Raw genomic sequence first — 14,111 nt, forward strand, 5'->3', positions numbered from 1 at the left:
CAGGGCCCATAGGGCTAGTGCACTACTTTAGACCAGGGCCCATAGGGCTAGTGCACTATGTAGGGAATAGTGTGCCATTTTAACACGCAGCAGAAACACAGGGCTGTATTGCAGGGATCATGGAACAGCTATACATTCACACCTTCCATTCCATCTATACCTCCAAGAATATATACAAAACGTATTAAACCAGTGTCTTACTGGGAATCCATTCACACACTCTGAATGGCACACACACACAATCCATGTCTCAAATCTCTTTCTTTAACCCGTCTCCTCCCCGTCATCTACATCCGTTTGAAGTGGATTTAGCGTGTGACATCAATAAGGGATCATAGCTTTTCACCTGAATTCACCTGGTCAGTCCATGCCATGGAAAGAGCAGGTGTTCCTAATGTTTTGTCCACGGACGTATCCTAAACGGGACCCTATTTAATCCCTATATAGTGGGCTCTGGTCAAAAGTAGTGCACTACCCCTATGGGCTCTGGTCAAAAGTAGTGCACTAGTAGTGCAGGGGGGGTGCACCAACACCACCTGCCAAAATCACTGTCTCGCAACAAGTTATCCTCCCAATCTCTCAAAAACGCTTCCACTTCTGAATACAGAATCTGATGCCGTCCGTATGTTAAAAAGTATTGTAGCGGTGGGCAGGACAAAAATGACAGTTTATGGTTTTTGCTTTATGAATACGGATCATTCAAAAGGAAGCCACCGTCACCAGCCAACCAGTCAACATGTATTTCCGGCTGACAGCTAAGCACCCACTCCCACCCTTCAGTCGGCTAAATGTTTATGTCTGCCTTTCCTCCGCCGCTCGACTAAAAACTACAAAAGAAAGAAAAGGGATTACATTCTCCAGGAAATAAAAATCCAGATTATGTTATAAATTCAAAAGCTTAAATAGAGGCTTTAACTTTAACCAACACATGCAGCAATTTCAATGTAAAGCCCGACTCAACTCCTTGAAAAATCATGGAGCCAGTCTCATTAAAAAAAGGATGGAGGGAGGAGAGGATGGGGAGACAAGAGAAAAGAAGGGGTTGTTTCTCTCTCATATCTGTTTTAAATATGCCATTAGAACGAAATGGAAGTTTTGTTTCCTTGTTAAATCCATAAAGTTTGTAATACAAAAATAACACATTAAATAGTGTTCGACGGCACCGGCGAATCACACATCTCCAGCTTGCTCAGACCACGCCCCCCTAGTCTCCAATCTCCCAGCCCATTGGTTGTTCAAGTGGTCTTCCAAAGTTTAGCTCGTCGTTTTGTTTTCAAAACTCTGATTGGTCTTTACGACAAAAAAACACAGCAGGACTGTCAGTCAGTCAGTCTAAAGCCTCCCACCACTCCTGTGGTCCAGACAGGTTGTGGACAACCAACAGTCAGTCCCATTTAAAAGAGAAAAAAAAGCCCTGTTTGTTGAGACGGTTCACCCAGCCCTGTGAGTCGAGACGGACGGTTCCACCCAGCCCTGTGAGTCGAGACGGACGGTTCCACCCAGCCCTGTGAGTCGAGACAGACGGTTCACCCAGCCCTGTGAGTCGAGACAGACGGTTCACCCAGCCCTGTGAGTCGAGACAGACGGTTCACCCAGCCCTGTGAGTCGAGACAGACGGTTCACCCAGCCCTGTGAGTCGAGACAGACGGTTCACCCAGCCCTGTGAGTCGAGACAGACGGTTCACCCAGCCCTGTGAGTCGAGACAGACGGTTCACCCAGCCCTGTGAGTCGAGACAGACGGTTCACCAAGCTGCCATCACCTCCAGTAGAGGCTTGTTAAGGGGAGACTGAAGGAAGGGGGCCTGTGTTGAGGTGAGATCGTTACACAGGGGTAAGAAGGAGCTGGTTGGGTTGGTAGCGGTGGTATCTGTGAGGGAGAGAGAGGAGGCTGGGGTAATCTGCCTCCCCCCTCAGGAGAAGCCTAGAGAGTTAGAGTTAGAGCTGCTATCAGGGCTGGTGTGGTGACGTAGTCTGGACATGGTGTTCATGTAGGTGTTAGAGGGCTTCAGGGAGGTGGTACAGCCCTGGGCCTGAGGAAAACGCTGGTGGTAGCGGTCCAGACGCAGGTACTTCACCGTCACCAGCTTACCTGGGAGGGGGGACGGTAGGTAGGGAGAGACGGTAGGTAGGGAGGGACGGTAGGTAGGTAGGGAGAGAGAGACGGGAGGGAGAGAGAGACGGTAGGTAGGGGGGGGGCGGTAGGTAGGGAGAGACGGTAGGTAGGGAGAGAGAGACGGTAGGTAGGAGGGGGGGGGGGGGGGGGCGGTAGGTAGGAGGGGGGGGCGGTAGGTAGGGAGAGACGGTAGGTAGGGAGAAACGGTAGGTAGGGAGAAACGGTAGGTAGGGGGGGACGGTAGGTGGGGGGGACGGTAGGTAGGTAGGGAGGGACGGTAGGTAGGGGGGGACGGTAGGTAGGGAGGGACGGTAGGTAGGTAGGGAGGGACGGTAGGTAGGTAGAGAGGGACGGTAGGTAGGGGGGGACGGTAGGTAGGGGGGGACGGTAGGTAGGGGGGGGGGGGCGGTAGGTAGGGGGGGTGCGGTATGTAGGGAGAGACGGTAGGTAGGGGGGGACGGTAGGGAGAGACGGTAGGTAGGGAGAGACGGTAGGTAGGGAGAAACGGTAGGTAGGGAGGGACGGTAGGTAGGGGGGGGGGGGTAGGTAGGGAGAGACGGTAGGTAGGGGGGGGACGGTAGGTAGGGGGGGACGGTAGGTAGGGAGAGACGGTAGGTAGGGAGAGACGGTAGGTAGGGAGAGACGGTAGGTAGGGAGAGACGGTAGGTAGGGGGGGACGGTAGGTAGGGAGAGACGGTAGGTAGGGGGGGACGGTAGGTAGGGGGGGACGGTAGGTAGGGAGAGACGGTAGGTAGGGAGGGACGGTAGGTAGGGGGGGAGGGTAGGTAGGGGGGGACGGTAGGTAGGGAGAGACGGTAGGTAGGGAGAGACGGTAGGTAGGGGGGGGGGGTAGGTAGGGAGAGACGGTAGGTAGGGGGGGCGGTAGGTAGGGAGAGACGGTAGGTAGGGGGGGACGGTAGGTAGGGGGGGACGGTAGGTAGGGAGAGAGAGACGGTAGGTAGGGAGAGAGAGACGGTAGGTAGGGAGAGAGAGACGGTAGGTAGGGAGAGAGAGACGGTAGGTAGGGAGAGAGAGACGGTAGGTAGGGAGAGAGAGACGGTAGGTAGGGAGAGACGGTAGGTAGGGAGAAACGGTAGGTAGGGAGGGACGGTAGGTAGGGAGGGACGGTAGGTAGGGGGGGACGGTAGGTAGGGAGAGACGGTAGGTAGGGGGGGACGGTAGGTAGGGGGGGACGGTAGGTAGGGGGGGACGGTAGGTAGGGAGAGACGGTAGGTAGGGGGGGACGGTAGGTAGGGAGAGAGAGACGGTAGGTAGGGAGAGAGAGAGACGGTAGGTAGGGAGAGAGAGACGGTAGGTAGGGAGAGAGAGACGGTAGGTAGGGAGAGAGAGACGGTAGGTAGGGAGAGAGAGACGGTAGGTAGGGAGAGAGAGACGGTAGGTAGGGAGAGAGAGACGGTAGGTAGGGAGAGAGAGACGGTAGGTAGGGAGAGAGAAACGGTAGGTAGGGGGGGACGGTAGGTAGGGAGAGACGGTAGGTAGGGGGGGACGGTAGGTAGGGGGGGACGGTAGGTAGGGAGAGAGAGACGGTAGGTAGGGAGAGAGAGACGGTAGGTAGGGAGAGAGAGACGGTAGGTAGGGAGAGAGAGACGGTAGGTAGGGAGAGAGAGACGGTAGGTAGGGAGAGAGAGACGGTAGGTAGGGAGAGAGAGACGGTAGGTAGGGAGAGAGAGACGGTAGGTAGGGAGAGACGGTAGGTAGGGAGAGAGAGACGGTAGGTAGGGAGAAACGGTAGGTAGGGAGGGACGGTAGGTAGGGGGGGACGGTAGGTAGGGAGAGACGGTAGGTAGGGGGGGACGGTAGGTAGGGGGGGACGGTAGGTAGGGAGAGACGGTAGGTAGGGGGGGACGGTAGGTAGGGAGAGACGGTAGGTAGGGAGAGACGGTAGGTAGGGGGGGACGGTAGGTAGGGAGGGACGGTAGGTAGGGGGGGACGGTAGGTAGGGAGGGACGGTAGGTAGGGGGGGACGGTAGGTAGGGAGAGACGGTAGGTAGGGGGGGACGGTAGGTAGGGGGGGCGGTAGGTAGGGAGAGACGGTAGGTAGGGGGGGACGGTAGGTAGGGGGGGACGGTAGGTAGGGAGAGACGGTAGGTAGGGAGAGACGGTAGGTAGGGAGAGAGAGACGGTAGGTAGGGAGAGACGGTAGGTAGGGAGAGAGAGACGGTAGGTAGGGAGAGAGAGACGGTAGGTAGGGAGAGAGAGACGGTAGGTAGGGAGAGAGAGACGGTAGGTAGGGAGAGAGAGACGGTAGGTAGGGAGAGAGAGACGGTAGGTAGGGAGAGAGAGACGGTAGGTAGGGAGAGAGAGACGGTAGGTAGGGAGAGAGAGACGGTAGGTAGGGAGGGACGGTAGGTAGGGAGGGACGGTAGGTAGGGAGAGACGGTAGGTAGGGAGGGAGAGAGACGGTAGGTAGGGGGGGACGGTAGATAGGGAGAGAGAGACGGGAGGGAGAGACGGGAGGGAGAGAGAGACGGGAGGGAGAGAGAGACGGGAGGGAGAGAGAGACGGTAGGTAGGGAGAGACGGTAGGTAGGGAGGGAGAGAGAGACGGGAGGGAGAGAGAGACGGTAGGTAGGGGGGGACGGTAGATAGGGAGAGACGGTAGGTAGGGAGAGACGGTAGATAGGGAGAGAGAGAAACAATGAAGACCAACCATGTGACTAAATCTCTTAAAATCCTTCCTATTTTATCCGGTATCAATGATCGGCTCAAAGTTAGCACACAAGGACTATTGGTTTTGTTCCAGTTGGTTAGATAAAATAGTCAACCGTAGGGAATTCAACAGGTAACAACAAGGTTCATTAGAGGATGGAAGGACAACGAAGGGCAAAGACAAGTGTGTTGTTGCTAAAGTGATTTACCATCGAACCAGGAGCCATGTAGCGCCTTGAAGGCTTTCCCCGAGTGTTCTGCTGACAGACACTTCACATAGACACAGCCCTGGAGAGAGAGGAGAGGTTAACGAGCTCTTCTATCACAGGTTATAACACAGCCACATCAGTCTGTCTGTAGGGTGACTCACTGCAATATATAACCAGATGGCTGTTAAAGTGTTAAATCAAAAACGTTATATTTGAGATTCTTCAAAGTAGGCACCCTTTGCCTTGATGACAGCTTTGCACACTCTTGGCATTCTCTCAACCAGCTTCATGAGGTAGTCACCTGGAATGCATTTCAATTAACAGGTGTGCCTTGTTAATTTGTGGAATTTCTTTCCTTCTTAGTGGGTTTGAGCCAATCAGTTGTGTTGTGATCAGGTAGGGGTGGTATACAGAAGATAGCCCTATTTGGTCAAAGAATAGGGAGCCACTTGGAACATAGCCATTGTTTGATATAACAGCTGTGACAGACACTCACCTCTCTGGAGTTCTTGTCGACAGCGATGTGGACGATACCGTCGTTGTCACAACACTTCTCCAAGATGGCCTCGTGGATGGCCAGATGCCAGTTTTCACCAACCTCCCTGTTACACACACACACACACGTGTAAAGGGGTCAGATGTCATCTAGAAGTCCTAACCCACCTCTAACCTGGTAGTCAAGAACACACAGGTAGGATGGGACAGTACATGGTGGTACATACAGGTGTCATTCCACTGGAATAGGTGTTCCATCACTGGACTATATCACATGCAGACAGACACTTCCAGCCCAGGGAAAACACTTGATACAATGTACAGTCGTGGCCAAAAGTTTTGAGAATGACAAATATTAATTTTCACAAAGTCTGCTGCCTCAGTTTGTATGATGGCAATTTGCATATACTCCAGAATGTTATGAAGAGTGATCTGATGAATTGCAATTAATTTCAAAGTCCCTCTTTGCCATGCAAATGAACTGAATTCCCCCCCCCCCCCCCCCCCCCCCAAAGAATTCCACTGCATTTCAGCCCTGCCACAAAAGGACCAGCTGACATCATGTCAGTGATTATCTCGTTAACACAGGTGTGAGTGTTGACGAGGACAAGGCGGGAGATCACTCTGTCATGCTGATTGAGTTCGAATAACAGACTGGAAGCTTCAAAAGGAGGGTGGTGCTTGGAATCATTGTTCTTCCTCTGTCAACCATGGTTACCGGCAAGGAAACACGTGCCGTCATCATTGCTTTGCACAAAAAGGGCTTCACAGGCAAGGATATTGCTGCCAGTAAGATTGTACCTAAATCAACCATTTATCAGATCATCAAGAAGAGCGGTTCAATTGTTGTGAAGAAGGCTTCAGGGCGCCCAGCAAGCACCAGGACCGTCTCCTAAAGTTGACTCAGCTGCGGGATCGGGGCACCACCAGTACAGAGCTTGCTCAAGAATGGCAGCAGGCAGGTGTGAGTGCATCTGCACGCACAGTGAGGTGAAGAATTTTGGAGGATGGCCTGGTGTCAAGAAGGGCAGCAAAGAAGCCACTTCTCTACGGGAAAAACATCAGGGACAGATTGATATTCTGCAAAAGGTACAGAGATTGGACTGCTGAGGACTGGGGTAAAGTCATTTTCTCTGATGAATCCTGTGTTATGCCAAAAGTAAAGCATCCTGAGACCATTCATATGTGGGGTTGCTTCTCAGCCAAGGGAGTGGGCTCACTCACAATTTTGCCTAAGAACACAGCCATGAATAAAGAATGGTACCAACACATCCTCCGAGAGCAACTTCTCCCAACCATCCAGGAACAGTTTGGTGACGAACAATGCCTTTTCCAGCATGATGGAGCACCTTGCCATAAGGCAAAAGTGACAACTAAGTGGCTCGGGGAACAAAACATCGATATTTGGGTCCATGGCCAGGAAACTCCCCAGACCTTATTCCCATTGAGAACTTGTGGTCAATCCTCAAGACGCGGGTGGACAAACAAAAACCCACAAATTCTGACAAACTCCAAGCATTGATTATGCAAGAATGGGCTGCCATCAGTCAGGATGTGGCCCAGAAGTTAATTGACAGCATGCCAGGGCGGATTGCAGAGGTCTTGAAAAAGAAGGGTCAACACTGCAAATATTGACTCTTTGCATCAACTTCATGTTATTGTCAATAAAAGCCGTTGACACTTATGAAATGCTTGTAATTATACTTCAGTATTCCATAGTAACATCTGACAAAAATATCTAAAGACACTGAAGCAGCAAACTTTGTGGAAATTAATGTGTCATTCTCAACTTTTGGCCACGACCGTACATCCACATCTAAGAGAGAGTCTGCCGACATCCACATCCACATCTATGCAGCTGCTGATACCGACATGCAAAGAGACTGTTTGTCTGCTGATACCGACATGCAAAGAGACTGTCTGCTGATACCGACATGCAAAGAGACTGTCTGCTGATACCGACATGCAAAGAGACTGTCTGTCTGCTGATACCGACATGCAAAGAGACTGTCTGTCTGCTGATACCGACATGCAAAGAGACTGTCTGTCTGCTGATACCGACATGCAAAGAGACTGTTTGTCTGCTGATACCGACATGCAAAGAGACTGTTTGTCTGCTGATACCGACATGCAAAGAGACTGTCTGCTGATACCGACATGCAAAGAGACTGTCTGCTGATACCGACATGCAAAGAGACTGTCTGCTGATACCGACATGCAAAGAGACTGTCTGCTGATACCGACATGCAAAGAGACTGTCTGCTGATACCGACATGCAAAGAGACTCTTTGTCTGCTGATACCGACATGCAAAGAGACTGTTTGTCTGCTGATACCGACATGCAAAGAGACTGTTTGTCTGCTGATACCGACATGCAAAGAGACTGTCTGCTGATACCGACATGCAAAGAGACTGTCTGCTGATACCGACATGCAAAGAGACTGTCTGCTGATACCGACATGCAAAGAGACTGTCTGCTGATACCGACATGCAAAGAGACTGTCTGCTGATACCGACATGCAAAGAGACTGTCTGCTGATACCGACATGCAAAGAGACTGTTTGTCTGCTGATACCGACATGCAAAGAGACTGTCTGCTGATACCGACATGCAAAGAGACTGTCTGCCTGCTGATACCGACATGCAAAGAGACTGTCTGCCTGCTGATACCGACATGCAAAGAGACTGTCTGCCTGCTGATACCGACATGCAAAGAGACTGTCTGCCTGCTGATACCGACATGCAAAGAGACTGTCTGCCTGCTGATACCGACATGCAAAGAGACTGTCTGCTGATACCGACATGCAAAGAGACTGTCTGCTGATACCGACATGCAAAGAGACTGTCTGCTGATACCGACATGCAGAGACTGTCTGCTGATACCGACATGCAAAGAGACTGTCTGCTGATACCGACATGCAAAGAGACTATTTGTCTGCTGATACCGACATGCAAAGAGACTATTTGTCTGCTGATACCGACATGCAAAGAGACTGTCTGCTGATACCGACATGCAAAGAGACTGTCTGCTGATACCGACATGCAAAGAGACTGTTTGTCTGCTGATACCGACATGCAAAGAGACTGTTTGTCTGCTGATACCGACATGCAAAGAGACTGTCTGCTGATACCGACATGCAAAGAGACTGTCTGCTGATACCGACATGCAAAGAGACTGTCTGCTGATACCGACATGCAAAGAGACTGTTTGTCTGCTGATACCGACATGCAAAGAGACTGTTTGTCTGCTGATACCGACATGCAAAGAGACTGTTTGTCTGCTGATACCGACATGCAAAGAGACTGTTTGTCTGCTGATACCGACATGCAAAGAGACTGTCTGCTGATACCGACATGCAAAGAGACTGTCTGCTGATACCGACATGCAAAGAGACTGTCTGCTGATACCGACATGCAAAGAGACTGTTTGTCTGCTGATACCGACATGCAAAGAGACTGTTTGTCTGCTGATACCGACATGCAAAGAGACTGTTTGTCTGCTGATACCGACATGCAAAGAGACTGTCTGCTGATACCGACATGCAAAGAGACTGTTTGTCTGCTGATACCGACATGTAAAGAGACTGTCTGCTGATACCGACATGCAAAGAGACTGTCTGTCTGCTGATACCGACATGCAAAGAGACTGTCTGCTGATACCGACATGCAAAGAGACTGTCTGTCTGCTGATACCGACATGCAAAGAGACTGTCTGTCTGCTGATACCGACATGCAAAGAGACTGTCTGTCTGCTGATACCGACATGCAAAGAGACTGTCTGCTGATACCGACATGCAAAGAGACTGTCTGTCTGCTGATACCGACATGCAAAGAGACTGTCTGTCTGCTGATACCGACATGCAAAGAGACTGTCTGTCTGCTGATACCGACATGCAAAGAGACTGTCTGCTGATACCGACATGCAAAGAGACTGTCTGCTGATACCGACATGCAAAGAGACTGTCTGCTGATACCGACATGCAAAGAGACTGTCTGCTGATACCGACATGTAAAGAGACTGTCTGCTGATACCGACATGCAAAGAGACTGTCTGCTGATACCGACATGCAAAGAGACTGTCTGCTGATACCGACATGTAAAGAGACTGTCTGCTGATACCGACATGCAAAGAGACTGTCTGCTGATACCGACATGCAAAGAGACTGTCTGCTGATACCGACATGCAAAGAGACTGTCTGCTGATACCGACATGTAAAGAGACTGTCTGCTGATACCGACATGTAAAGAGAGCGTTTTAGTCCCCTGACAAGTGCATGCTCATCCCTAACCCCAACAGAAGCCTACAGATTGCTGGTGAACACAGTGACTTAGTAATCCCCTCTGGTACTCACATGACTGGATCAAACATGTTTCTGATCTTCAGACATGGTGTTAAACTGTTGGGAGGAGAGTTCCTCCTGTCCAGAGGGAACGCTGGGAGGACAGACAGGAGATGTGTTCGATGGACAGAGACAGACAAGAGACGTTAGGTGGACAGAGACAGACAAGAGACGTTAGGTGGACAGTGTAACAGGAGGGAAGAAACATTTTCTTATTTTTGACAAACTACCATGACCAAAAGTATGTGGACACCTGCTCATCCAACATCACGTTCTAAAATCATGGGCATTAATATGGAGTTGGTCCCCCCCTTTGCTGCTGCAACAGCCTCTACTCTTCAGGGAAGGCTTTCCACTAGATGTTGGAACATTGCTGCTATAACAGCCTCCACTCTTCTGGGAAGGCTTTCCACTAGATGTTGGAACATTGCTGCTATAACAGCCTCTACTCTTCTGGGAAGGCTTTCCACTAGATGTTGGAACATTGTTGCTATAACAGCCTCCACTCTTCTGGGAAGGCTTTCCACTAGATGTTGGAACATTGCTGCTATAACAGCCTCTACTCTTCTGGGAAGGCTTTCCACTAGATGTTGGAACATTGTTGCTATAACAGCCTCCACTCTTCTGGGAAGGCTTTCCTCTAGATGTTGGAACATTGCTGCTATAACAGCCTCTACTCTTCTGGGAAGGCTTTCCACTAGATGTTGGAACATTGCTGCTATAACAGCCTCCACTCTTCTGGGAAGGCTTTCCACTAGATGTTGGAACATTGCTGCTATAACAGCCTCTACTCTTCTGGGAAGGCTTTCCACTAGATGTTGGAACATTGCTGCTATAACAGCCTCCACTCTTCTGGGAAGGCTTTCCACTAGATGTTGGAACATTGCTGCTATAACAGCCTCTACTCTTCTGGGAAGGCTTTCCACTAGATGTTGGAACATTGTTGCTATAACAGCCTCCACTCTTCTGGGAAGGCTTTCCTCTAGATGTTGGAACATTGCTGCTATAACAGCCTCCAGTCTTCTGGGAAGGCTTTCCACTAGATGATGGAACATTGCTGCTATAACAGCCTCCACTCTTCTGGGAAGGCTTTCCCATAGATGTTGGAACATTGTTGCTATAACAGCCTCCACTCTTCTGGGAAGGCTTTCCCATAGATGTTGGAACATTTCTCCAGGGACTCCATTCAGCCACAAGAGCATTAGTGAGGTCTGGCACTGATGTTGGGCGATTAGGCCTGGCTCGCAGTCGGTGTTCCAATTCATCCCAAAAGGTGTTAGATGGAGTTGAGGTCAGGGCTCTGTGAAGGCCAGTCAAGTTCTTCCACACCGATCTCGACAAACCATTTCTGTACGGACCTCACTTAGTGTCATGCTGAAACAGTAAAGGGCCTTCCCCAAACTGTTGCCACAAAGTAGGAAGCATAGAATCGTCTAGAATGTCGTTGTATGCTGTTAAGATTTCCCTTCGTGGGAACTAAGAAGCACGAACCATGAAAAACAGCTCCAGACCATTATTCCTCCTCCACCAAACTTTACAGTTGGCACTATGCATTTGGGGTAGGTAGCGTTCTCTTGGCATCTGCCAAACCCAGATTAGTCTGTCGGACTGCCAGATGGTGAAGCGTGATTCATCACTCCAGAGAAAGCGTTCCCACTGCTCCAACGTTCCCACTGCTCCAAGAGTCCAATGGCTCGGCCCTGGAAACCCATTTCATGAAGCTCCCGACGAACAGTTATTGTGCTGACGTTGCTTCCAGAGACAGTTTGGAACTCGGTAGTGAGTGTTGCAACCAAGGACAGAAGATTTTTTTTTACACGCTTCAGCACTCGGCAGTCCTGTTTTGTGAGCTTGTGTGACCTACCAGTTCCCAGCTGAGCCGTTGTTGCTCCTAGACGTTTCCACTGCACAATAACAGCACTTACAGTTGACCGGGGAAGCTCCAGCAGGGCAGAAATTTGACGTACTTACTTGTTTGGAAAGGTGGCATCCTATGACGGTGCCACATTCTACTGCCAAAGTTTGTCTATGGAGATTGCATGGCTGTGTGCTCGATTTTATACACCCGTCAGAAACGGGTATAGCCGAATCCACTAATTTGAAGGGATGTCCACATACTTTTGTATAATTTGTGTATTTGCATATTACAGTACATGTTGTTTGTTAGAGTCCAATGCATTGGTCTATTTAATACAATACACTTTGATATAGACCAAACTCCATGTACAACCTACATGCTGCACATAAAAGCAAGGTACATCCCACTCTTGGAATCCATAACCAACTCTTTACCAGTTAAGAGAGACTAGGCCTGCGTCCCAAATGGCAGGGCTCTGGGGTCAAAGGTAGTGCCCTACATAGGGAACAGGGTGCCATTTGGGGGCACGCTAGGAATGGGGACAGGTTAGTTACCTTTGCCCTGCCAGACTTTGGAGGGGATGAGTGAGATCTGGTCGCAGCTCAGAGAGGGCTGGAGCCACCTCCACACCAGGAAGTCAGCTCCGCCAATCCGCTGAGACTCTGTCCTGATACGGCTCTCATTGGCTGAGAGGAATGTCACGGCCCGGTCCCAAACCTTCTTCAGCTTCTTTCTGGAATGGTAGAATAGAAACTAACAGTCATTATGACTATCTTGTCTCTCTATCTCTCTAACTAACATAGCTGGTCTCTCAATGGTAGAATAGAAACTAACATAGCTGGTCTCTCAATGGTAGAATATAAACTAACATAGCTGGTCTCCCTGAATGGTAGAATATAAACTAACATAGCTGGTCTCTCTAAATGGTAGAATATAAACTAACATAGCTGGTCTCTCTAAATGGTAGAATAGAAAGTAACATAGCTGGTCTCTCTAAATGGTAGAATAGAAAGTAACATAGCTGGTCTCTGAATGGTAGAATAGAAACTAACATAGCTGGTCTCTCTGAATGGTAGAATAGAAACTAACATAGCTGGTCTCTCTGAATGGTAGAATAGAAACTAACATAGCTGGTCTCTCTGAATGGTAGAATAGAAACTAACATAGCTGGTCTCTCTGAATGGTAGAATAGAAACTAACATAGCTGGTCTCTCTGAATGGTAGAATAGAAACTAACATAGCTGGTCTCTCTGAATGGTAGAATAGAAACTAACATAGCTGGTCTCTCTGAATGGTAGAATAGAAACTAACATAGCTGGTCTCTCTGAATGGTAGAATAGAAACTAACATAGCTGGTCTCTCTGAATGGTAGAATAGAAACTAACATAGCTGGTCTCTCTGAATGGTAGAATAGAAACTAACATAGCTGGTCTCTCTGAATGGTAGAATAGAAACTAACATAGCTGGTCTCTCTGAATGGTAGAATAGAAACTAACATAGCTGGTCTCTCTGAATGGTAGAATAGAAACTAACATAGCTGGTCTCTCTGAATGGTAGAATAGAAACTAACATAGCTGGTCTCTCTGAATGGTAGAATAGAAACTAACATAGCTGGTCTCTCTGAATGGTAGAATAGAAACTAACATAGCTGGTCTCTCTGAATGGTAGAATAGAAACATAGCTAGTCTCTCTGAATGGTAGAATAGAAACTAACATAGCTAGTCTCTCTGAATGGTAGAATAGAAACTAACATAGCTAGTCTCTCTGAATGGTAGAATAGAAACTAACATAGCTGGTCTCTCTGAATGGTAGAATAGAAACTAACATAGCTAGTCTCTCTGAATGGTAGAATAGAAACTAACATAGCTAGTCTCTGAATGGTAGAATAGAAACTAACATAGCTGGTCTCTCTGAATGGTAGAATAGAAACTAACATAGCTAGTCTCTCTGAATGGCAGAAGAGAAACAAACATAGCTAGTCTCTCTGAATGGTAGAATAGAAACTAACATAGCTAGTCTCTCTGAATGGTAGAATAGAAACTAACATAGCTAGTCTCTCTGAATGGCAGAAGAGAAACAAACATAGCTAGTCTCTCTGAATGGTAGAATAGAAACTAACATAGCTGGTCTCTCTGAATGGTAGAATAGAAACTAACATAGCTAGTCTCTCTGAATGGCAGAAGAGAAACTAACATAGCTAGTCTCTCTGAATGGTAGAATAGAAACTAACATAGCTGGTCTCTGAATGGTAGAATAGAAACTAACATAGCTGGTCTCTCTGAATGGTAGAATAGAAACTAACATAGCTGGTCTCTCTGACTGGTAGAATAGAAACTAACATAGCTGGTCTCTCTGAATGGTAGAATAGAAACTAACATAGCTGGTCTCTCTGAATGGTAGAATAGAAACTAACATAGCTAGTCTCT

The 14,111-nt window shown here is 48.9% G+C and overlaps 1 protein-coding gene across 1 annotated transcript in view; it reads right to left on the reverse strand.

The window, feature by feature from the left end:
- Nucleotides 1-305: 305 nt before the first annotated feature.
- The window catches only part of LOC120036455 (inner nuclear membrane protein Man1-like), a 41,363-nt gene continuing 27,557 nt past the window's right edge, over nucleotides 306-14,111 (reverse strand). Inside the window, exons 7-11 of the mRNA XM_038982892.1 lie at nucleotides 12,240-12,418; nucleotides 9,840-9,921; nucleotides 5,489-5,594; nucleotides 4,993-5,071; nucleotides 306-2,090 (exon numbers count right to left, since the gene is read on the reverse strand). Coding sequence (XP_038838820.1) covers nucleotides 1,912-2,090; nucleotides 4,993-5,071; nucleotides 5,489-5,594; nucleotides 9,840-9,921; nucleotides 12,240-12,418 — 625 coding nt within the window. The 3' untranslated portion in view covers nucleotides 306-1,911. The remainder of the gene's footprint in view (nucleotides 2,091-4,992; nucleotides 5,072-5,488; nucleotides 5,595-9,839; nucleotides 9,922-12,239; nucleotides 12,419-14,111) is intronic.

The sequence above is a fragment of the Salvelinus namaycush genome, unplaced genomic scaffold (genome assembly GCF_016432855.1).
Source record: "Salvelinus namaycush isolate Seneca unplaced genomic scaffold, SaNama_1.0 Scaffold1337, whole genome shotgun sequence".
Lineage (NCBI taxonomy): Eukaryota > Metazoa > Chordata > Actinopteri > Salmoniformes > Salmonidae > Salvelinus > Salvelinus namaycush.